Source organism: Salvelinus alpinus, chromosome 6 (assembly GCF_045679555.1).
Source record: "Salvelinus alpinus chromosome 6, SLU_Salpinus.1, whole genome shotgun sequence".
Classification (NCBI taxonomy): Eukaryota; Metazoa; Chordata; class Actinopteri; order Salmoniformes; family Salmonidae; genus Salvelinus; species Salvelinus alpinus.
The window spans coordinates 56471484-56497362 of record NC_092091.1 but is presented as its reverse complement, the minus strand read 5'-3'; the positions used below and the strand labels follow the sequence as shown (position 1 = coordinate 56497362).

The 25879-nt window shown below is 41.9% G+C and overlaps 1 protein-coding gene across 1 annotated transcript in view; it reads right to left on the bottom strand.

Annotated features, from left to right (window-relative positions):
• Window positions 1-1301: 1301 nt before the first annotated feature.
• Window positions 1302-25879, bottom strand: part of LOC139579711 (cell adhesion molecule CEACAM5-like) — a 35752-nt gene continuing 11174 nt past the window's right edge. The window contains exons 7-12 of the mRNA XM_071408541.1: window positions 5934-5944; window positions 4656-4976; window positions 4117-4419; window positions 3385-3486; window positions 3223-3273; window positions 1302-2277 (exon numbers count right to left, since the gene is read on the bottom strand). Of these exons, the coding sequence (XP_071264642.1) occupies window positions 3248-3273; window positions 3385-3486; window positions 4117-4419; window positions 4656-4976; window positions 5934-5944 (763 nt within the window). The 3' untranslated portion in view covers window positions 1302-2277; window positions 3223-3247. The remainder of the gene's footprint in view (window positions 2278-3222; window positions 3274-3384; window positions 3487-4116; window positions 4420-4655; window positions 4977-5933; window positions 5945-25879) is intronic.

Genomic DNA, 25879 nt, shown 5'->3' with positions numbered 1-25879 from the left:
GAATGCATTTCAATTAACAGGTGTGCCTTGGATAGAAGTTAATACACTTGAGCCAATCTGTTGTGATAAGGTAAGGGTGGTATACAGAAGATAGCCCTATTTGGTAAAAGACCATGATGCAACTGGCTCTCATGAGGACCACCACAGGAAAGGAAGACCCAGCCCAAATAAATGCTTCACAGAGTTCAAATAACAGACACATCTCAACAACTGTTCAGAGGAGACTGTGTGAATCAGGCCTTCATGGTCAAATTGCTACAAAGAAACCACTACTAAATGACACCAATAAGATGAATAGACTTGATTGGGCCAAGAAATAAAAGCAATGGATATTAGACTGGTGGAAATCTAATGAGTCGAAATTTGAGATGTTCAGTTCCAACCGCCGTGTCTTTGTGAGATGCAGAGTAGGTGAACGGATGATCTCCGCATGTGTGGTTCCCACCGTGAAGCACGGAGGAGAAGGTGTGATGGTGTGGGGGTGCTTTGCTGGTGACACTGTCATTGATTTATTTAGAATTCAAAGCACACTTAACCAGCATGGCTACCACAGCATTCTGCAGCAATATGCCATCCCATCTGGTTTGCACTTAGTGGGACTGTCATTTGTTTTTCAACAGGACAATGACCCAACACACCTCCAGGTTGTGTAAGGGCTATTTGACCAAGAAGGAGAGTGATGGAGTGCTGCATCAGATGACCTGGCCTCCACAATAACCTAACCTCAATGCAATTGAGGTGGTTTGGGATGAGCTGGACCGCAGAGTGAAGAAAAAGCAGCCAACTAGTGCTCATCGTATATATCGGAACTCCTTCAAGACTGTAGGAAAAGCATTCCAGGTGAAGCTGGTTGAGAGAATGACAAGAGTGTGCAAAGCTGTCATCAAGGCAAAGGGTGGCTACTTTGAAGAATCTAAAATATATTTTGATTTGTTTAACACTTTGGTTGCTACATGATTCCATGTTATTTCATAGTGTTGATGTCTTTAATATTATTTTACGATGTAGAAAATAGTAAAAATAAAGAAAAACCCATGAATGAGTAGGTGTCCAAACTTTTGACTGGTACTGTATTTATGCCAACCTATGCCTTTTTCCCTGTCTTATCTTACCTGTTATGTGTACTTTTCCATTGTCTTATCACTACTCGTATCTGCTCATTCCCAAAGAGTTTTCTCTGTACTGCATGGAAATGTACATTCCTCACTGCCAAATCCACATCTTAACCCTGCATTACTTACAGTATGCTGGTAGTAGTATGCTGTATCTGGTTGATATACAATAATGTTAAATACATAAGCTAACTTATTCACTTTTTATTAAGTTAATGACTATGACACTTATGTCCAATGTGGTTAAGAACACTACAGAAACCTTCCTATCAGGCTTTAATGTAGTTTGGTAAATAGTGGAGAACATAACAGAGACTCTCTAGAGTGGAGATAAAGGCAGGACAAACCTACATGAAAACATTCCTCCACAAGTTTAAACATGCCCATGAGATCAGCAGGTTTGGGCAGTCGGTTACAAGCATTTTGAAAATAAATGGTAAAAGTGTTTCAGGGAGTGGATGTGGTGCCATGATTTAACTAATTTGCTTGTTTAAATGCTACTAATCCTGGTTTTCAGACAAATGTTATGACCTAAATAACAATATTGTATTTTTATCAAGCACATTTCTAGCAAAGTAACGTACAACACAATGAAAAAGTAAACATCTAAAATTACAGTACAGACACACACAGCATGCAGCAGACAAATAGATAGCGGTGCTATTTGTATGTGAAATGACATACTCAATAATACAATAGTGGCAATGAAAGGTAGAAATGTGAGATCGGTATAAAATCTTTATGTTTTTTGGGGGGAAATGTAATTTGCTGAGCTGGAGCACAAGGACCAGGTCAACCTTGTGGTTGACAAATGTTAAGACTTAAACAACAACAATTCAATTGCATTTTTATCAAGCACATTTCTTGCAAAGTAATGCACAACACCATGAAAAATACACATTTAAAATTACAGTAAAGACACACACAGCATGTAACATTGTCAGAGTGGTATAGTTGCATACATATAGCACCATGCCAACGTGAAACATGTAGGACCAATGCTGTCGTTGGTCTGGCCCCTCACCGGAGACCAATCCGGAATGGCTAAACCTACCAGGGGCCAAAGCCCCCTCCGGTGTTGCTCTCAGGGTCATTGAGACACACAAGCCTCTAAACCACGCCAAGGTCACAGCTTTGAGAGAGGAGTGATTGAATCCAGTCCTGTCTGAACAGACGGTGAGATTCTGACATATGCGTACAAAACAGACTCCTCTGGTAAACAGACTCCTCTGGTAAACAGACTCCTCTGGTGCCAGATACCAGTATATCCCCAACTTGTAAAGTCAGCACTTAAACAAATGGAAACAGAAACCTGTATTCAATAAAATCCAACTATACTGAACAAAAATATCAATGCAACTTGCAACAACTGGGAGGGCATAGGCCCACCCACTGGGGAAATTCGCCTCAGTTTCATCAGCTGTCCGGGTGGGTGAAGATGAAGAAGCTGGGTGTGGAGGTCCTGGGCTGGCATGGTTACACGTGGTTTACGGTTGTGAGGCAGGTTGGACGTACTGCCAAATTCTCTAAAACAACGTTTTAGGTGGCTTATGGTAGAGAAGGGAGCATTCAATTCTCTGGCAACAGCTCTGGTGGACATTCCTGCAGTCAGCATCCCAATTGCACTCTCCCTCAACTTGAGACATCTGTGGCATTGTGTTGTGTGAAAAAACTGCACGTTTTAGAGTGGCCTTTTATTGTGAACCTGTGTAATGATCATGCTGTTTAATCAGCTTCGAGATATGCGCACCTGTCAGGTGGATAGATTTTTTTTGGCAAAGGAGAAATGCTCACTAGCAGGTATATAAATAAATTTGTGCCAAAAAACTTTGAGAAATAAGCTATTTCTGCGTATTGAAAAATTCTGGGATATTTCAGCTCATGAAACATGGGGCCAACACTTTACGTGTTGCGTTTATATTTTTGTTCAGTATATTTGCATACTATGCTTGTTCTTGTGTATTCTGTATTTCACATTGGCTGGTATGTTATACAAGCCAACAACAAGTGACCACTTCCTTCCTAAATGTGTGGGTATTCACAGATACAGAAGTTGCATTGAAAACCAAGTAGCATAATATGCATGCACATCCATACACATTGACCTTACCGATCTCTGACAGTTCACATCAGCATCATTCTTCTTCTCTTTGCTTGCAGGCTGCATTGAAATAAAGGGAAAAGGCATAATATTACACAATTACCTATGTTCTGTGTTTGTTACCTTCAGGGTACTCTGTATGATGTGAACTGTAACACAGATTGTACTTACCGCCACATGTTCTTATTTTAACTGCCCAGAATATACCACCACTTATTATCCCAACTGCTAACAATGTGACCAGTGTGATTGCGACAGGATTGGGACCAGACTCTGTCAGGAGTAAAATGGAGGGTGGGGGGAGGGAACTGTTCAGTCACTCATTTGGCATTGCTTGTCATATCTTTTTCATTCACTTTTTCTCATCTACCATATTTGTTAATCAACTGTATGTTGTATGTGGCCTTGCCCTGTATTCACCTGCAGCCTCTATTCTTCCTGTCTAAGTGAAATTCAGCTGTTCAAACCCATGCCATGTGCTTTAGTCAATACTGATGAATGACATTGATGAAGGTATTATAAGGTAGGCTACACGGCTCATAGGCAAATAAATACTGAAAACAGCTTGCTGTAATACATAAGTTAAAATAATTACAATATGATAATACGCATGTTGAGGGATTTTGTAAAAACTGCCCTCAGGTTTTAATGTTAAAAATACAATTTGTTATTTTTCCCCTTACTATCCTACAAAATAAGTTGTTAGTGAGCTTCAGCTGGTATCCATCTCCCCCTAGAAATATAGGAAACGAAGAGCAGACAATCTGTCTGGGCTTTGGCTCTGTCCAATGAGATCTCTGGTGAGCTCATTATAAACAGAGCTTGCTATTTAGTGGTTTGTCATTATGGTCCCTCACTGATCCACAAAGTGGAAAAACAATACTATATGCAGTGTTGACATACCTTTGATGGCAGAGTGTGAGGACAATTGAGGGCAGAGAGTTTCAATGTTGAGTGGAGTTCGTTTTGAGTCAGCAGGGTTGGAAGCCTCACAGCTGTAGGTGTCAACGTACATTTTTTTTAACTCCAGAGGGAGAGAGAGATTGGCGAGAAGATCAGGGCTGCTGGTCTGGTTGAATATCTCCTCTCCTCTGTACCAGGACAAGATCACCTCTCTCCCGTTCTTCACAGTGCACACCAAGGAACAGCTCACTTTTTCAAATGGACTGTCCACTGAGTGACTGATGTGAGGAGCAGACACTGAGGCTGGGATAGCAGAATGATTAGGCAGTGACTCAATGACAAACAGAGATTAAAAATGTGTTACAGTAAAAACTAAGATGTCATAAATGAGACCTAAACATATATGAAGAAGTGGGCTATTTCTTTTTCAAACTCTAAATACAAAGGTCTTTCTTGATCTTCATTGAAAACAACTCTGGGTAACAGACTAAATGAGAGAATGGAAAAAAGGGAAGTAAAAAAAGAAGCCAGACACGCACCATAGACAGTTAGATTTGCAATCTTAGATGAACTCTGTGTATTGATGATAAGTATTTTATAAAGTCCAGAGTCGTTGATGGTGAGGTTTCTGATGGTGAGAGATCCAGTCTGAGTATCCAGCTTCAGTCTGTCTTTGAACTTCCTACTGTAGTCCGTTGTAATCACACCAGCATTCAGCAGAGCTATGTTATCAAATGAATCTGAACGACTCAATGGGAAAGACCATGCCATAATAGTGCCGCTCGGTAGTTCAGTAAGTCCAGTCGGTAAAGTTACTTTCATTCCCTCTTTTCCCGTCACATTTACAGCATCAATCAGATCTGAAAGGAAGAAATAAAACATAGGCTAAGGGCAGTAGCTACATCAATACAAGATATTAACAGGACTAAATCCTGTAGGCTATCCCTGATCCAAGCCAAGCACATGATAGACTAGCCTTCATTTATTTATACTTTTACAGTACGCAGTGACCTACTTACTTTTTTGTTTGTATTGTCTTTGTATTATTATTATTGAGTTGTAGTTATGGCTCCTAGGTGTAGCCTAGTTCACATTTATAACTCATGAACATTAAATAAGACTATTTTTACCTTTTATTTAACCAGTAAGTCATTGAGAACACATTTTCTCTTTTACAATAATGACATGCCCAAAAAGTGAAATAATAACAGCATTCCTTTCTGCACTTTTGTAATACTATTGCCTATTCAAGAGTCATGTAACATGAGAGTAGGCTACTTTTGTAATTGACTCTCAGTTTGACAAGGCACTTACCACTTTTGAGAAAGAGTAATATCCAGAGAACGGATTGGATCATTTTCCATTTCAATGGGTTACTCAGATTAAATGTAATGCAAAGATACATTTTCTTCAACGCTCAATGTTCTCCTACCCATTTTTCTCTCTCTCTCCTCTCTCTCTCTCTCTCTCTCTCTCTCTCTCTCTCTCTCTCTCTCTCTCTCTCTCTCTCTTGCATGTGGGACACAGGAGGTTGGTGGCACCTTAACTGGGGAGAATGGGCTTGTGGTAATGGCTGGAGTGGATTAGGTGGAATGGTATCAAACACATGGTTCCATTCCATTGGCTCCGTTCCAGCCATTATTATGAGCCTTCCTCCCCTCAGCAGACTCCACTGATGTTGGACATATTTGGGAGACTGACCGGCTGTTAGGCAACAGTGCGACGCGCGAGAGAAGAGATCATTCTCGAAAATGACAAGCTATCAACGTTTGCTAACTAGTTGTTTCAAGCAGTTTAAAGTTGTGTAATTTGCTCACCAGTGATGTCACTGGTTGTGGTAAAAGAGAGAGGAGTTAATAGTTCCAGTGGTCCCGTTTAATTGAAGAGGACTGCATTGTTTTTTGAGGTTTTCACAAAAGGAATTGTAGAGCATTGTTTCAGTGGCACAGCCACAGGTCCGTTGACGACTGTAACGATAGTGGTTTACGTTCGCGCGATGCCCCTCGGTTCACTTGCCAGTAAAGCCTGGAACGTATTCGTGGACACAGGATCGTGAGTTTATTTGGGACAAATAATTTTTTGATGTTTCTTTTATTGTGTTGAAGGGGATCCATATTTAAAGTATATATGAGCACTCTGAGGTGTTAAAACCTTGGTACCAGATCAGTACTAATTAGTGTGTATAACATTAACGTAAACTCACGTAAACTCGTACATCGCCTTGGTCCATACAATTGCGTGATAGTGAGAAGGAGAGATGTTGTGTGGGAAAATAGCTTTTTTTCACTCGATCTGTCCAACTTATCACCTTATCGCTTCTAAAATGTAAATAAAACACTATAAAGAGTTCATATAATGTGTCATTACATACTGTAGCGACCCGCACAGACAGCTGTGTGTTATGTGTTAGGCTAGGAGGTGGTTGTGTTGTACTGACCAGTGCCCAGTGTTCGCGGGGTCCGACATGTCAATCAACCTGCTATCTGCCAATCACGGGAATGCCTGGAATGTTCTGATGCCGGGCATCCTGGCGGTTGGCGGAGTGGCGTGGAGGGGGTTGGGCAGGGGGATGGAGCATTGGAGGTTAAGACCCGGTTTGGCCTTTGTTCTCTCTCTTTTTACGTCTGGGCTTCACAAGAGAAGGTCACGATTGGCTTGTGGGTTATCTGTCATTTATTTGGCGTGGGCTACGGCCAAACAGTAGCCTGTGTAAAGTTGGTTTAATAAACCGTCGATTCGCAAACTCAATCCTATGTCTGGACAATTGTTCATTTATGATCTAGTCAGGTCATTACAATACCTATTTGAAGGTTTGTGTCGAATTTGAATCGGGTTTTTAGGACGGTGCTAAAGTGATCTTAGAAGTAAACAGCGGCTTTGAGAATGATGATCGCATGCAATGATGACGCAAAAAATAACTAGGTATCCCCCCCTTACCCCGTCACTGTCCATTTCTTGTTTTTAAACGATGAGAGAAGTGCTACACCTGGTGGAGAGAGATTGTTAAGACAGAAATAGTTGCTTTTGCGTGCTGTACGTTATGACATGACACGTCACGATGTAACGGAGGGTCCATTTTTTTCAACTTTTCTCCATTACTATAGAGCCATTACCATGTCGATCAAAGCTTGAATAGAAACCTAGTTCACACCCCCCGATTTTGAAGTCAACACAGTCGCTACAGTCCCATTAGTTTTCTTTGTAGCCTCGTTTGAATGTTGCGGTTGCGCACATTTGTAAGGAATGGGGTGAGTTTACGTTATATCTGTGATTGATTTAACGATTCAAAGGGGCTGATAATAATTGTTGGTGTATAACATGTTTTCAACTTGAACTGTTTATTGAAATTGAATTGACATGTTTTCCTTTTAATAATAATTCATAACCATACATTGGTTGTTTGTGATTGTTCTTTAGCATAATTCAAGGGATATCGAAGTGATGTGTATTTTAATACTGTGTGGGCATATTATGTTTCGTAGTGGTTAAACAATTGTGATAATGCCTGAGAAACCGGTGTTTGGATGATATGTTGACACAGGTGTCTGCAAACCGTGCCAATATATCCTCCAAACACCGGCTTCAAGGGTATTATCACTTTTATACAACGGGTTACCAACATATTTAAATAATGATTGACATATTTTCATAAAAAATGTTATTTTGATTAATTTATTCACACTATTTCATCCTTGCAGAAGATATAGCCCCTACACAAAACTACGGTTTCTACCCAAGCCGGCAAGTTTGTTCATTCTCTCGGCTTGGTTTCCAGAGCGAGACCCAGTCATTCAGTCTCTTTGTTCTGTATCTATGGACGTTCGTTCTAAATGTGAAATTGCCATATTGGCTGGCAACGTTCTTATCCCTGCTTGCTTGCCAGCTAACGTACAGTCACGTCAAACAGTGCAGCTAGAATAGCAACAGTAGCTGCATTTGTTTAAGCTGTTTTCTAGTGACATTTATTTGGACGCATCCATAACAATGAGCTAATGATACATGACTTCACCTGGCAAAGAAAACATGCTCTTTCATCAGGACACTGTTGTTCAGAGGAGCTAGCCAACAACACAGCTAACACAATAAATTCCAACTGAAAATGGAAAGACTTCAAACTAGTTGCACGTTGTTTATTTCTACCTGTTTTCTATTGATAGCTCTTTGTATATATCCATAAAAATTATGCTGATTCATGATTTTGACTGGCTGAGAAAAGCTGCCTACCTGTCTCTTTGATCAGTTCATTATTATGGGACAGCTGGAGATCGAATTTGAATATTGAAACAATTTTGCAATTCTCGGAAAGACAGACAAGGTTTATAAAAGAATCTCAATGTTAGTCTAAAAGAAATTTGAGATAATGTCTAGCTGCTTTTTTATAGTGGAGATCAAGTTTATGAATTGCCTGGCTGGGTTGATGAGACAGTGGATTACGCAGTCAGAAGGAATAGCGTAAAAATAGTTATTTTTTTTACTTCTCCAGTCAGCATTCAGGATTAGACCCACCCGTTGACCAAATCCACATTCCAGCTGGTGTCTAATCCACAGTTTGACTTAATTTTGCTTGAAAATCTATGGCAAGACCTGAAAATGGTTGTCTAACAATGATCAACAACCAATTTGACAGAGCTTGAAGAAATATGAAAAGAAAAAGGTGCAAATGTTGTACAAATTAGGGTTGGAAAGCTCTTAGAGACTTACCCAGAAAGACTCACAGATGTAATCGCTGCCAAAGGTGCTTCTACATAGTATTGATTCAGGTGTGTGAGTATATCTGTAAATTAGATATTTCTGTATTTTATTTTCAATAAAATAAAATGTCTAAAAACATGCTTTCACTTTTTCATGATGGGGTATTGTGTGTAGATGGGTGAAAAAAACAATCACTTTTGTCACGTTCCTGACCTGTTTTCTGTTGTTTTTGTATGTGTTTAGTTGGTCAGGGCGTGAGTTGGGGTGGGCATTCTATGTTATGTGTTTCTATGTTGGTTAATGGGTTGCCTGATATGGTTCTCAATTAGAGGCAGGTGTTTTACGTTTCCTCTGATTGAGAACCATATTAAGGTAGGTTGTTTCACATTGTTTGTTGTGGGTGGTTGTCTTCCGTGTCTGTATGTATGTTCGTACCACACGGGACTGTAGCGTTTGTTTGTAGTCTGTACCTGTTCGTGCGTTCTTCGTCTATATGTAAGTTCTCATGTTTTAGGTCAGTCTACGTCGTTTTGTTGTTTTGTATTATTCAAGTGTTATTTCGTGTTTCGTCGTTTGTTTAATAAATTCATCATGTCTTCATCTACCGCTGCGTTTTGGTCCAATCCCTACTCCTCCTCTTCAGACGAAGAGGAGGAGAGCACCCGTTACAACTTTAATCCATTATGAATTGAGGCTGTAACACAACAAAATGTGGATTAAGTCATGGGGTATGAATACTTTCTGAAGGTACTATATCTAATATGCTGGACTGACAGGAAATTGTAACAAGGAAAATTATAGCAGCATATAAACTAAAAGGATCTTAGCTATGCCACTTTATATAATGTTTACATACCCTACATTACTCATCTCATATGTATATACAGTACTCTATACCATCTACTGCATCTTGCCTATGCCGCACGGCCATCACTCATCCATATATTTATATGTACATATTCTTATTCATTCCTTTACACTTGTGTGTGTATAAGGTAGTTGTTGTGAAATTGTTAGATTACTTGTTAGTTATTACTGCACGGTCGGAACTAGAAGCACAAGCATTTCTCTACATTCACATTAACATCTGCTAACCATGTGTATGTGACCAATAAAATTTGATTTGAATATTATTAACATCACATCTTTAATGCGTACTGTTCTAAATGTGTCAGTCACGCACAACATGGAAAGGAAAACATAGGTTGGCCGCCCCATGCATTCACATACAGGAAAGGACTGCTGGAGGGGAAAACTGCTGCTTATATAGTGTGGGAGTGCTAATGAGCAGAGTGGGGACTGGTGTGGTGAGTGGCAAGGGAGGGGCGTAGCCAGAGTTAGTGGTGAGGACATGAGGCTTCACAAGGAAAATATTATACGGACACTCCTGACCTGCAAATCAATATTTAATTTCAGAATTGGTTAAAATTAAGACTTTTCAGAGCAGTCACTTACACGTCGCATGCAATGTCTGCTTCCCACAACCACAACAAGTTTTGTTCTTTAGCTCACTTACCCCTAGAGGAGTCTGTCATGGTGACACATTACCACTTCCCTATTTCTGCAGAATTTGTTTCAATAGAAGTCCTACCCCTCAGTTCATACCATGGAAAGAGGTCTGGCCATGGTAGAGCATTGCTCTGCCTTCACATCTCAGTCAACCACACAGGTACTACATCCCCTAGTTTTGTTGCACCTGGACTACGGCCCAGCTTTGTGGTCATGTGCTGCAAAGAGGGACGTAGGTACATTGCAGTTAGATGTACACAGAGGACAAGTGTCAGTAACATGCATGTCAATCTCTCCAGTCTCAAAGTTCAGGAGAGATTGACTGTGCCACTATTGGTCTTTGTGCAAGGAATTGATGTGTTGAAGGTACCGAACTGTCTGTTCAAGCAGTTGGCACACAGTTCGGACACTTATCAGTACAACACATAACATATAACTAGAAGTCTCTTCACAGTCTCCAGGTCCAGAACAGAGGCTGGGAAACACACAGTATTAAGTAGAGCCATGACTACATGGAACTCTGCCACCCCAGGTAACTCAAGCTAGCAATAAAGCCAGATAAAAAAGAAGATAAAATAACACCTTACCGCACAAAGAGACTGTGAAGAGACAGCCATTTTATAAATCTTGTATTGTAATTTGCATTGTATTATGTTCATGTATTAGACCTAGATATTGTGTGTATGTTTGATGTGTTAAATGTATGTACTGTCACGGCCGTCGTCGGAAGGAGACCAAGGTGCAGCGTGGTAAGCGTACATTTTCCTTTATTATTCTAAATGTCGCCAACAAAACAAGAAACAAAGACACGACCGTGAAGCTTAACAGGGCTATAGTGCCACTAACAAAGATAACTACCCACAAACACCAAAGGAAAAAAGGCTGCCTAAGTATGATTCCCAATCAGAGACAACGATAGACAGCTGTCCCTGATTGAGAACCATACCCGGCCAAAACATAGAAATACAAAACATAGAAATCAAGAAACTAGAATGCCCACCCTAGTCACACCCTGGCCTAACCAAAATAGAGAATAAAAGCCTCTCTATGGCCAGGGCGTGACATGTACAGTGTATTTCAGTCCTTGCCTAATAATATTCTGTACTATGTATTATGTCATGTTTCATTTGGACCCCAGGAAGAGTAGCTGATGCTTTTGCAAATAAATACCAATATAATGGTGATCTTGGCCAAATACCCAGGATGTTTCTGCCACCATTAGAGCGGTGCCCGTTAATGATTCCACTTAATCTTTGACGATAATATTCAACACTGCCACACTTTTGTCCAATTCAGTGTGGAAAGGTATCTTGTGAATCTTGCATACGTCACCCTTATTTCTAGTTACTTATATTTATCCTTTTCAGTTTGTTTTCTTACACAGTTTATCCTTGTCTTTTGTAATGTTCAGCCCCCCCACCAAACACACACACACACACACACACAATATAAACGGAAACATCATAACGGAAATGATGTCTAAAAACAGCTTGTGTTTATAAAGAACTTATTTGGCACACCAGCTGCTCATAAGACAGAATGTCTGGAAATCTACCTCACTCCCCTATTTTAATGGCCCTGTTTTCCTATTTTAATGGCCCTGTTTTAGCCTAGATGTGAAATCTATGAGTTTCGCACAACAGCCGTCCCTAACTTCCGCTAAGACTCCACCATGGGTAAGAGACAAATAAAGCACAACAGGTTTTTGGTGTTTGTCACCTTGGCCGTGTGGTTGATGTTATCAGTCAGAGATGGTGTATTTCTCCCTGCCCCCATTATCTATAATCTCTGTTTCTCTGCAGCCCCACAACATCCTGTCTAGCTTAGAGACAGAGACCCTCACTACACGTCTCAGTAAATGGAAATAAACGTCATTCATCATACCCCTCATATCTTTCAATTAGTTTATGAGCATTTAATCCAATTAAGATGCTATAGGTGAGCTTGTCATTATGTTTTTCACAACAACAGGAAGATAGTTTAAAGCCTGAACACATCTCAAACACTAAGACCCCATCTCTGCCCTCCTGTCTGGGCATGGCAACCACACTTTCCAGTTCCGGCTAAGCCTGCCCAACCATTATCACCACACGATTCAAGCAATTCAAAATGTTTTTCAATGGCTAAAGCATTTCTCATGATAATGATTGTCTCCACATAGCAACTTTTCATACTCTTAAATGCCTTATGATGGAGCTCTATATTTGACTCTCTTTTTCCATCCCACATCTCACTCTCACTCACTCACTCATTGTAAAATCGTAATGTAATTTAACAGACACTTTAATCTAAAGTGATTTACAGTCATTTGTGCATACATTTTACGTACGGGTGTTGCCGTGGATCAAAACCCAATATCCTGGGGTTGCAAGGGCCACACTCTACCAATGAGCTATGGAAGATTATGCTCCCCCGAGTCCTAACAGAGGGACACTATGATAACAGGTCACAGTTGAAAGCCGTCCTTTCCTCTGACCACATAATAGCAGCTGTCATCTGTTCTGTTAATTTCACTTTCTGTTCAGTTAAAACGAAGTTGAGGTTAAAGGTTAAGTTAAGCACAGGAGTCCTTAATTTGACTAGCTTACTAGAACAGATCTTACATGCACAGAACTGGCTGATAGAGGAGGCTGGTGAGAGGAGCTTAGGAGGACGGGATCATTGTAATGGCGGGAATGGAATCAATGGAACGGTATCAAACATATGTAAGCTAAATGTTTGACTCCATTCCAGGTATTCCATTCCAGACATTACAATGAACCCATCCTCCTATAGCTCCTTCCACCAGCCTCCACTGCACTGCATGTGCAGCAACGCTCCCCATCCAACCTGACAGAGTTTGAGAGTATATACAGAGAAGAATGGGAGAAACTCCCCAAATATAGATGTGCCAAGCTTGTAGCCCAAGAAGATTCAATGCTGTAATTGCTGCCAAAAGTGCTTCAACAAAGTACTGAGTAAAGGGTCTGAAAACGTACGTATACTTGAATACTTCTGCGCCGGAAGAAATGGCAGCAGTTTCACGGGTGCCTAACCAATTGTGCTATTATGTGGGGGTTTTTCACGTTATTTGTAACTTATTTTGTACATAACGTTTCTGCCACCGTATCTTACGGCAAAAAAGAGCTTCTGGATATCAGGACAGCGATCACTCACCTCGGATTAGACAAAGATTTTTTCTTCAACAAGCAGGACGCACAGGATGTACTTCAGACACCCGACAAGGCCAAAATCCCCGTCATTGGCAGGAGAAAGAGACGCAGGTACAGAGGACACGGTCTGTGCATATTTGTAAACAACAGCTGGTGCACGAAATCTAAGGAAGTCTCAGATAAAGCAGATGCTAAACTACAGGACTGTTTTGCTAGCACAGACTAGAATATGTTCCGGTGATTCTTCCGATGGCATTGATGAGTACATCACATCAGTCACTGGCTTTATCAATAAGTGCATTGAGGACGCCGTCCCCACAGTGACTGTACGTACATACCCCAACCAGAAGCCATGGATTACAGGCAACATTCGCACTGAGCTAAAGGGTAGAGCTGCCGCTTTCAAGCTTATAAGAAATCATGCTATGCTTTCCGACGAACTATCAAACAGGCAAAGCGCCAATACAGGGCTAAGATTGAATCGTACTACACCGGCTCTGATGCTCATCTTATGTGGCAGGGCTTGCAAACTATTACAGACTACAAAGGGAAGCACAGCCACAAGCTGTCCAGTGACACGAGCCTACCAGACAAGTTAAATCACTTCTATGCTCGCTTTGAGGCAAGCAACACTGAGGCATGCATGAGAGCATCAGCTGTTCCGGACGACTGTGTCATCACGCTCTCAGTAGCCAATGTGAGTAAGACCTTTAAACAGGTCAACATTCACAAGGCAGCGGGGCCAGACAGATTACCAGGACGTGTGCTCCGGGCATGTGCTGACCAGCTGGCAGGTGTCTTCACTGACATTTTCAACATGTCCCTGATTGAGTCTGTAATACCAACATGTTTCAAGCAGACCACCATAGTGTTCTTGGGCACAGGGACTAAGGCAACCTGGCTAAACAACTACCAAAACATAGCACTCACGTCCATTGCCATGAAGTGCTTCGAAAGGCTGGTAATGGCTCACATTAACACCATTATCCCAGAAACCCTAGACCCACTCCAATTTGCATACTGCCCAAACAGATCCACAGATGATGCAATCTCTATTGCACTCTACACTGCCCTTTCCCACCTGGACAAAAGGAACACCTACGAGAGAATGCTATTCATTGACTACAGCTCAGCGTTCAACACCATAGTACCCTCAAAGTTCATCAATAAGCTAAGGATCCTGGGACTAAACATCTCCCTCTTTAACTGCATCCTGGACTTCCTGACGGGCCCCAGGTGGTGAGGGTTGGTAGCAACACATCCTCCACGCTGATCTTCAACACTGGAGCCCCTCCGGGGTGCGTGCTTAGTCCCCTCCTGTACTCCCTGTTCACCCACAACTCCAACACCTTCATTAAGTTTGCAGATGACACAACAGTGGTAGGCCTGATCACTGACAACGACGAGACAGCCTATAGGGAGGATGTCAGAGACCTGGCCGTGTGGTGCCAGAATAACAACCTATCCCTCAACATAATCAAGACAAAGAAGATGATTGTGGACTACAGGAAAGGGAAGACCGAGCACACCCCCATTCTCATCGACGTGGCTGTTGTGGAGCAGGTTAGAATGATCCAAACACACCAAGACAGTCATGAAGAGGGCACGACAAAGCCTATTCCCCCTCTGGAAACTAAAAAGATTTGGCATGGGTCCTCAGATTCTCAAAAGGTTCGACAGCTGCACCATCAAGAGCATCCTGACTGGATGTATCACTGCCTGGTACGGCAACTGCTCGGCCTCCGACATCAAGGCACTACAGATGATAGTGCGTACGGCCCAGTACATCACTGGGGCTAAGCTGCCTGCCATCCAGGACCTCTACACCAGGCGGTGTCAGAGGAAGGCCCTAAAAATTGTCAAAGACCCCAGCCACACCATTCATAGAATGTTCTCTCTACTTCCGCATGGCAAGCGGTACCGGAGCGCTAAGTCTAGGATCAAAAGGCTTCTGAACAGTTTTTTCCCCCCAAGCAATAAGACTCCTGAACATCTAATCAAATGGCTACCTGGACTATTTGCATTGTCCCACCCCCCCAACCCCTCTTTTACGCTGCTGCTACTCTCTATTTATCATATATGCATAGTTACTTTAACTATACATTCATGTACATATTACCTCAATTAACCTGACTAACCGGTGCCCCCGCACATTGGCTACCTGTTACTATCTGCATTGTGTCCCGCCACCCACCACCCACCACCCACCAATCCCCTCCTTTACGCTACTGCTTCTCTCTGTTTATCATATATGCATAGTCACTTTAACCATACCTACATGTACGTACTCCCTCAATTAGCCCGACTATTGTTCACCTAATACCTATATTTTTACTTAACAATCCCACTGTTAGTTAGGGCCTGTAAGTAAGCATTTCACTGTAAGGTTTACACCTGTTGTATTCGGTGGACGTGACAAATAAACTTTGATTTGATATAATTTATAAAAACCTATTTTTGCTTTATCATTATGGGATATTGTGTGTAGATTGATGAGGGACACGTAAAAAAATATTTTTTAGAAAAAGGCTGTGATGTAACAAAATGTGGAAAAAGTCAAGGGACTCTACATATTGAACATTCATTGGTTTACCCAATAAATTACTGGGAGTTACACATAGACTGTGCGACTTTTTGTTTTTATAGTTTACAGACTAGGTTGATACCTAATTTCATGGATTCACAATCCTTAGGTGATGCTGTATATTGCATATAATTATGTCCCTAATGCAATTCTGAAGTCTAATAATACATCCACAGTGCGATTTGTAATTTTACTGTTTATTGCCAAATTAATTCATTGTTGTCTTTTGTTGAAAATGTTTAACTACTTTCCAACCTTGTTCACCATTATCCAGTCCAATTGTAGCATGATTGGAGATGATTGAGGAGATGATTGTGGACTTCAGGAAACAGCAGAGGGAGCACCCCCCTATCCACATCAACGGGACAGTAGTGGAGAAGGTGGAAAGTTTTAAGTTCCTCGGTGTACACATCACGGACAACCTGAATTGGTCCACCCACACAGACAGCATTGTGAAGAAGGCGCAGCAGCACCTCTTCAACCTCAGGAGGCTGAAGAAATTCGGCTTGTCACCAAAAGCACTCACAAACTTCTACAGATGCACAATCGAGAGCATCCTGTCGGGCTGTATCACCGCCTGGTACGGCAACTGCTCTGCCCACAACCGTAAGGCTCTCCAGAGGGTAGTGAGGTCTGCACAACGCATCACCGGGGGCAAAATACCTCCCCTCCAGGACACCTACACCACCCGATGTCACAGGAAGGCCATAAAGATCATCAAGGACAATAACCACCCGAGCCACTGCCTGTTCACCCCGCTATCATCCAGAAGGCGAGGTCAGTACAGGTGCATCAAAGCAGGGACCGAGAGACTGAAAAACAGCTTCTATCTCAAGGCCATCAGACTGTTAAACAGCCACCACTAACATTTAGTGGCCGCTGCCAACATACTGACTCAACTCCAGCCACTTTAATAATGGGAATTGATGGAAATTATGTAAAAATGTATCACTAGCCACTTTAAACAATGCCACTTAATATAATGTTTACATACCCTACATTACTCATCTCATATGTATATGTATATACTGTACAATATATCATCTACTGCATCTTGCCATCTTTATGTAATACATGTATCACTAGCCACTTTAAACTATGCCACTTTATGTTTACATACCCTACATTACTCATCTCATATGTATAGACTGTACACTATACCATCTACTGCATCTTGCCTATGCCGTTCTGTACCATCACTCATTCATATATCTTTATGTACATATTCTTTATCCCTTTACACTTGTGTGTATAAGGTAGTAGTTGTGGAATTGTTAGGTTAGATTACTTGTTGGTTATTACTGCATTGTCGGAACTAGAAGCACAAGCATTTCGCTACACTCGCATTAACATCTGCTAACCATGTGTATGTGACAAATAAAATTTGATTTGATTTGATTCCACTATTTGCATCCAATTGCATCAGTTTCAGTGCTGGACTTTTATTTTGAATGCAAACCGCAGATTCCACTATTGTTGCTAATCGCTATTGTTGTTCACTTCACAGTGGTGTGAGCACTGTCTCTCAAGCAGCAGAAGGGAGCATTTGCCCTTGTAATGCTAGTCAGATATCAAGCTGGTTACAAACTTTGTCAAATTGACTAAACATCCTATTTGGGGGTGAAATAGAGCTAAAGAGCGTGTTTTTCCACTCAGGCGAGAAATTGCATCAATTAATGGGCGAATTCCATCAGGCTCACACTGGGTTCATAGTTGAAAAAGTGTCTCACCTGTCCAAAAAATGACTGTGTACAGAAGTGGAGTCACCACCTGCTTCTGCAACATGTCCGTAGCACAGTAGCAAAGACAGGACAGTATGAAGATAGTCAGAATCTTCTTCTTCATTAGAAAAGCCCCGATCACACTTGTAAGTGATGTCATATCGCCGTTTGCTAGCTAAGCAGAGACACATCATCTGGTCTAACGGTTGTTTTGCGGCAATCTGTGCATGTGCAGGGCATCAAATCAAAGGCCAAATCATATAAAGTTGTATTGACCAAAGTTAAAACGTGTCAGTTTGTCACTTTCACCACGTTTATTATTATATATTTTGTTATTTCACCTTTATTAACCAGGTAGGCTAGTTGAGAACAAGTTCTCATTTACAACTGCGACCTGGCCAAGATAAAGCAAAGCAGTGCGACACAAACAACAACACAGAGTTACACATGGAATAAACAAGCGTACAGTCAATAACACAATAGAAAAAAAAGAGTGTCTATATACAGTGTGTGCAAATGGTGTGAGGACGTAAGGCAATAAATAGGCCATAGTAGCAAAGTAATTACAATTTAGCAGATTAACACTGGAGTGATAAATGAGCAGATGATGATGTGCAAGTAGAGATACTGGTGTGCAAAAGAGCACAAAAGTAAATAAAAACAATATGGGGATGAGAGAGGTAGATTGGGTGGGCTATTTACATATGGACTATGTACTGCTGCAGCGACTGGTTAGCTGCTCAGATAGCTGATGTTTAAAGTTAGTGAGGGAAATATGGTGTTGGCTTTGGGGATGACCAGTGAGATATACCTAGTGGAGCATGTGCTACGGGTGGGTGTTGTTATTGTGACCAGTGAGCTGAGATAAGGCGAGCTTTACCTAGCAAAGACTTATAGATGACCTGGAGCAAAGTGGGTCTGGCGACGAATATGTAGTGAGGGCCGGCCGACTAGAGCATACAGGTCGCAGTAGTGGGTGGTATAAGGGACTTTGGTAACATAACAGATGGCACTGTGATAGACTGCATCCAGTTTGCTGAGTAGAGTATTGGAAGCTATTTTGTAGATGACATCGCCGAAGTCGAGGATCGGTAGGATAGTCAGTTTTACTAGGGTAAGTTTGGCGGTGTGAGTGAAAGAGGCTTTGTTGTGAAATAGAAAGCCGATTCTAGATTTAATTTTGGATTGGAGATGTTTAATATGAGTCTGGAAGGAGAGTTTACATTCTAACCAGACACCTAGGTATTTGTAGTTGTCCACATATTCTAGGTCAGAACCGTCCAGGGTAGTGATGCTAGTCGGACGGGCGGGTGTGGGCAGCGAATGGTTGAAAAGCATGCATTTGGTTTTACTAGCATTTAAGAGCAGTTGGAGGCCATGGAAGGAGCGTTGTATGGCATTGAAGCTCGTTTGGAGGTTAATTGACACAGTGTCTAAAGAAGGGCCAGATGTATACAGAATGGCGTCGTCTGCGTAGAGGTGGATCAGGGAATCACGTTGGAGTAATAACATGTTCAACTACTTAAGACATTGTCTCGAATCTAGGTTGTGCCTTTAGATTGAGAAAATTACCAACTAAGGAGATTTTTTTCACTTCTCTCATTGTCCGTGTTCGAGAGGATCAAAACCGTAATGTATCATGGGTAAAACCTTGATCACGCTTACAGCTTCATTGCGCAAAATGGTATGCAGCATCATCGGGAAATGTGTGCAACAAAAGTTCAACATTCACCTTCTGCTACCGTTTCTGTCAAGCCGTCTAGTTTGATGCATACATTCGATACATCCAACGTATGCACCACAAAGAATGCACTGCAACTGCCTCTGCAACACAATGCTGCAATGCAAATGCAGCGTTCCTTTGGAAATTAATGTACTTCTTAGTCACATGCGCCGCATACAACAGGTACAGTGAAATGCTTACTTACGAGCCCCTAACCAGCAATACAGTTAAAAGAATACAGAGAAGAATAAGAGATAAAAGTAACAAGTAATTAAAGAGCAGCAGTGAAATAACAGTAGCGAAATTATATACAGGGGGGTACTGATACAGTGTCAATGTGAGGGGGCACCGGTTATTTGAGGTAGTATGTACATGTAGGTAGAGTTTTTAAAGTGACTATGCATAGATGACAACAGAGAGTAGCAATGGTGTAAAGAGGGGGGGGGGGGGGCACACCAAATACTCTGGGTAGCACCATTTGATTAGATGGTCAGGAGTCATATGGCTTGGTGTAGAAGCTGTTTAGAAGCCACTTGGACCTAGGCTTGGCGCTCCAGTACCGCTCGGTAACAGAGAGAACAGTTTATGACTAGGGTGGCTGGGGTCTTTGACAATTTTTAGGGCCTTCCTCTGACACCACCTGGTATAGAGGTCCTGGATGGCAGGAAGCTTGGCCCCAGTGATGTACTGGGCCGTTCGCACTACCCTCTGTAGTGCCTTGCGGTCGGAGGCCGAGCAGTTGCCATACCAGGCAGTGATGCAACCAGTCAGGATGCTCTCGATGGTGTAGCTGTCGAACCTTTTGAGGATCTGAGGACCCATGCCAAATCTTTTCAGTTTCCCGAGGGGGAATAGGTTTTGTCGTGCCCTCTTCACGACTGTCTTGGTGTGCATGGACCATGTTAGTTTGCTGGTGATGTGGACACCAAGGAACTTGAAGCTCTCAACCTGCAGCCCCATCGATGAGAATGGGGGTGTGCTCAGTCCTCTTTGTCCTGTAGTCCACAATCATCTCCTTTGTCTTGATCACATTGAGGGAGAGGTTGGTGTCCTGGCACCACACGGCCAGGTCTCTAACCTCCTCCCTATAGTCTGTCTCATCGCTGTCGGTAATCAGGCCTACCACTGCTGTGTCATCTGCAAATTTAATGATGGTGTTGGAGTCGTGCCTGGCCATGCAGTCATGAGTGAACAGGGAGTACAGGAGGGGACTGAGCACACACCCCTGAGGGACCCCTGTGTGGAGGATCATTGTGACGGATGTGTTGTTACCTACCCTTACCACCTGGGGGTGGCCCGTCAGGAAGTTCAAGATCCAGTTGCAGAGGGAGGGCTTTAGTCCCAGGGTCCTTAGCTTATTGATGAGCTTTGAGGGCACTATGGTGTTGAACGCTGAGCTGTAGTCACTGAATAGCATTCTCATATAGGTGTTCGTTTTGTCCAGGTGGGAAAGGGCAGTGTGGAGTGCAATGGAGATTGCATCATCTGTGGATTTGTTGGGGTGGTATGCAAATTGGAGTGGGTTTAGGATTTCTGGGATGATGGTGTTGATGTGAGCCATGACCAGCATTTCAAACCACTTGTGTTGGTAGTCGTTTAGGCAGGTTACCTTAGTGTTCATGGGCACAGGGACTATGGTGGTCTGCTTAAAACAGACTCGGACAGGGAGAGGTTGAAAATGCCAGTGAAGACACTTGCCAGGTGGTCAGCGCATGCTCGCAGTACACGTCCCGGTAATCCGTCTGGCCATGCGGCCTTGTGAATGTTGACCTGTCTAAAGGTCTTACTCACATCGGCTGCGGAGAGCGTGATCACACAGTTTTCCGGAACAGCTGGTGCTTTCAGTGTTATTTGCCTCGAAGAGAGCATAGAAGTAGTTTAGCTCCTCTGGTAGGCTGTGCCACTGGTGTGGTGTACTCCTCAATACCATTGGAGGAATCCCGGAACATATTCCAGTTTGTGCTAGCAAAACATTGGAGCCCCTTCTTCTTGTTTTTAGCCGATAGGAGTGGAATCCGGTGTGATCATCTGCTGCAATAGCCCATCTGTTACAAGAACCGACAAGTTGTGCATTGAGATGCCGTTCTGCACAACGTCATACTGCGCATGTTTTTTATTCGTCACACCATTCTCGTTAAACCCTAAACACTGTCGCGTGTGAAAAGCCCAGGAGGCTGGCCGTTTCTGAGATTCTGGAACCGGTGCGCCACTGCATGTTAAAATAGTAAAATAATCTGTCACCTATTACACTGATTCTATATAGAAAATAGTCTTCGAGATGCTCAAACAAGTTCTTCAACTCTAAAATACTCTAGACTGTCTAAGACAAACCTCACAAAGAAAAGACAACAAGCTAATGCATGTGGTGCCAATGTCTAAATAGTGACGGCAGGGCTAGTTCAAACTGCAGTAGAATGGTTCTCCTCACAGGAGAGTGAATCAGCCCATGCTTGGTGAATAGCACTTGGTTGATTTACAGGAACAGAACACAGGAGTTCTAAATAGAACATGTGAGATAAAAGTGAGAGACAAGAATTAATAAAATAAATCATCACAGCAGAGGAGTGTAGTTTGTGAGCTAGACAATTAACATCCTGACAGTTTGAAGCAGGGTGTTATGCAATCATCCTACTCCAACTATTGACATAGATAATGTGGCATTTCTCATTTGTCAGTATGAATGAAATTAGTGGGTCCTGCCTTGATGACTGTATTAGATTTACACTGCTTGTCGTATAGATTTGTGTGGTCTTCAAATATTACTTGGAATAAACTGATAGCTAAAATGCTCCTTGTCCCGAAATGACATGCTAGCTAATGATAAAGCTTTCTGCTCCTGATAGCGAGCAACAGTTATATTTGTTGTAACTATCTAGCAAGCTAGCTACATTACTAAGGTTCCTGTGTTCTAAGTTGGGTGCATTGATGGTATCACATTTATATAAAATAAATACAAATACTTTACCTGAGAGCAGTGTGTTGGACAGAGAACTCTCTGTCTACTACCTTAGATACAGATAATGTGATTGGCAGATGTGATCAGCAGCGATAGTACCATGGATAGTAGAAAAGTTTTGATTGGTTTACAGTTTGGTACGCGGCGGCGTTTGCCTGTCCAGCTATCGAACATAAAAGTAAGTATTTGGGGAAAAAATTGACATTGCCAACAAACAGAAATGTGTTAAATATAAAAATACACAATATGTAAAAACCATATCCTGCCTCAACACTATCATGACACAAGGCGAAACCCAGATGCAGAGACAGGAGGCAGATGGTTGGAGTCTTACAATGTTTATTAATCCAAAAGGAGTAGGCAACAGAATGGTCGTGGACAGGCAAAAGGTCAGAACCAGATCAGAGTCCAGGAGGTACAGAGTGGCAGACAGGCTCGTGGTCAAGGCAGGCAGAATGGTCAGTTAGGTGGGTACAGAGTCCAGAAACAGGCAAGGGTCAAAACCAGGAGCACTAGAAAAAGGAGAATAGCAAAAAGCAGGAGAACGGGAAAAACGCTGGTTGACTTGGAAAAACATACAAGACGGACTGGCACAGAGAGACAGGAAACACATGGATAAATACACTGGGGAAAATCAGCGACACCTGGAGGGGGTGGAGACAATCACAAGGACAGGTGAAACAGATCAGGGCGTGGCAGACAGAGATCGATCATGAAAAAAACGAAATCAGGTAGTTTGCTACGGCAAACCACCTATGTGGTTAGTGTGCGTCAGACAGATATGGAGAGAAGAGACAGAAGAACGCGTTATCAAAATTGATAGAGAGCATTTGCTTCGCGGGGTATCTCAACCTGAAAAAAACATCTATAAGTGATTGATAGTTGGTTTTCAGCAATAATAAAATTATGCCGTATTTACTTTGAAGATCTACTAAAATAGCAATTTTGTCAGACAGCATAGGCAGCAGCTATATAGAGGTGAGATGATGACTTGGAATGAAATCATAAAGTCATCAAATAAAGCAAATGTAATATACGCAACAACTGAAATATAAACATAAAGCATGATAAGAATTTCCTGAATAGAATGTTTAGAAGTGGAGAAACTGTTGTTTTCTCTCATGCAAGTCATATTGGCTGAAATCTATTGAAGTTTTAATGAAGTATTATTAATTTAGTCAACTAAATTCTCGTGGAAAATGCTAGTGGATAATTCAAGTGAATAGGATCCTAAACCATTTTAGATGAACATTAGTTTGGTATGTGAGTTTGTGTGGGTGAGACATAAACACAGAACGATATTAGGCTTATGCCTTATGCATACTTTATTATCAAGTTCCATGGAGTATGTACGCTGGAGGCTCCCTTGTGTTGAAGAACAGGCAGAACACATTTTCTAAGCAAGTTAGGTATGCAAATTACCGATTTGCATACTTCATTCAGTTAGAAAATGTGAAAACAATGTTGTAGAAAAGCACTGTAAAGTTACACTCCCAGGCCTACCCACCCATGCAGAATACCCCTCCTTTTCCAGTGTTACACTTTATCTTTTAGAAATCTAAAGACCCCTACAGGCCTAAATGGATCCGACCATTGTAAAACTGATGAGTAGACCTTTAGTATTATTGAGAACTATTTTGTTCGCTGCAGTGGAATGTATTCATAGCAGTGGTATTTCACCACATAGGCCTGCGTGTCAGATGGGACTCCTATACGCAGAGAAGACTGTGTGGGGCTGCTTCTCAGTGGGGTCAAACCACTAGTAACATGGGACAGAAAAGCGCTGACCACACAATGTGACAGACTGATGGGAAAGTAAATTAGTCTGTGGTCACAAGCAGAGACACAGTCACATATGTACAGTGGGGTCCGCAATTATTGGATGCCTTGATAAAGGTTAGCAAAAAATATAAATAATACACACCATTGGTGTGCGTGGTCAAAGATGTCTATTTTCATGACATCTGACCATATCACTGCCTGGAATTTGCGAAATGGCATTGGCACCGGTACTATGGTCATATGACCTGAAAATAAATCTTGTTGGCCACACACAGCAGCAGTGGGTTTTGCCTATGAAAGAACAATGCATATGCAGAAAATACCTCATCTCTACTGTAAAATATGGTGGTGGATCTTTGATGTTATGGGGCTATTTTGCTTCAACTGGTCCTGGGGCCCTTATTAAGGTCACCGGCATTGTGAACTTTACAGTACCAGGACATTTTAGCCCAAAAAACTCAGACATGCTTGAACACAGGATGCAGGTCAAATAAAGTGGCCCTTCCTCTGCTTGGTCAGACAGTTGCATTTTTTTTAACCTGTCTGATACACTTCTCTAAATGTTGAAAAAGCAGAAGTAACACACAAACACACACACACACACACACTCTCTAACAATGATTACTTGAATAGCTGGACTTCTGTATATTTATGTCAGTTAGTCACATCCCCCCTAGCCATATATTTACTTTCCTTTAATTGTACCCCATCTAAAGAGTGCAAGTTGACATTCAGTATGCAGCCCTCATGGCTACAACTTTAGGCTTTAGCTCTGTGCCAGTGGGTTAATGTGGTCCTGAGTTGCACATCCCCCCTGAGTTCATTTGTCGCAATAAAGAAAGTTTGACAAAAGAAAAACCGACCAGTGTCGAACGGATACAAATGTTGTCAATCTTTACAAAAAATTTCTTCTGTACCTGCTGTTTCCATGGCATATGTCGCAATTATCTTTTTTGCAACATTGCTTTTGTGGAATAAACCTGGGTCAATGGAAATCTGCCTACTGTCTTCACTTCTGTCTCAACTTCAGTATGTACAGCCCCCAGCACACTGAGAATAAAAAACACAAAAGTAATATCAAGTCTAAAGTCCACATGATAAGAGACCTGAACATAATTGTTAAGAAATTCACCACTTGCTTCTTCTTGTATAAAAACTCAACTAACCGCTCCTGAGAAAGCTACTCAAGCAAAGGCTGCATCACAGTTATGTAACCTCACTCCCTAGAGTTGGATAGAGAGCGCACTTTGCACAAAACTTGAGTATGGTCAGTGCCATTGAACATCGAAGACATACATCGAAGACATACACCATTTTAAAGTAGTCGACTTGGTGGGACTTTCTATGGTTAAGTTTCTTCAGCCCCATTCCTCAGCTTTATAGCAAACCAAGTGGCAGAGTTGCTGTTTTGTTGTTTTTCAAAGTAAGGAGTGGGGCTTTAGTATTTTCCCAGACAGACAAGTTCAATTAAATGCACGATAATTGCACCATTTTGTTAAATCTGCATATATTACAGAGCCTATGGCATAATGCTAACTCAACTTAGTTAATTATAGTTCCCATTTTATGGTGTGTGCTTGTAGCCTGGAGAAATCCAGTCTGTGCTATCATGCCAAATCCTTTTCACTCATTGTCATTCCAAAC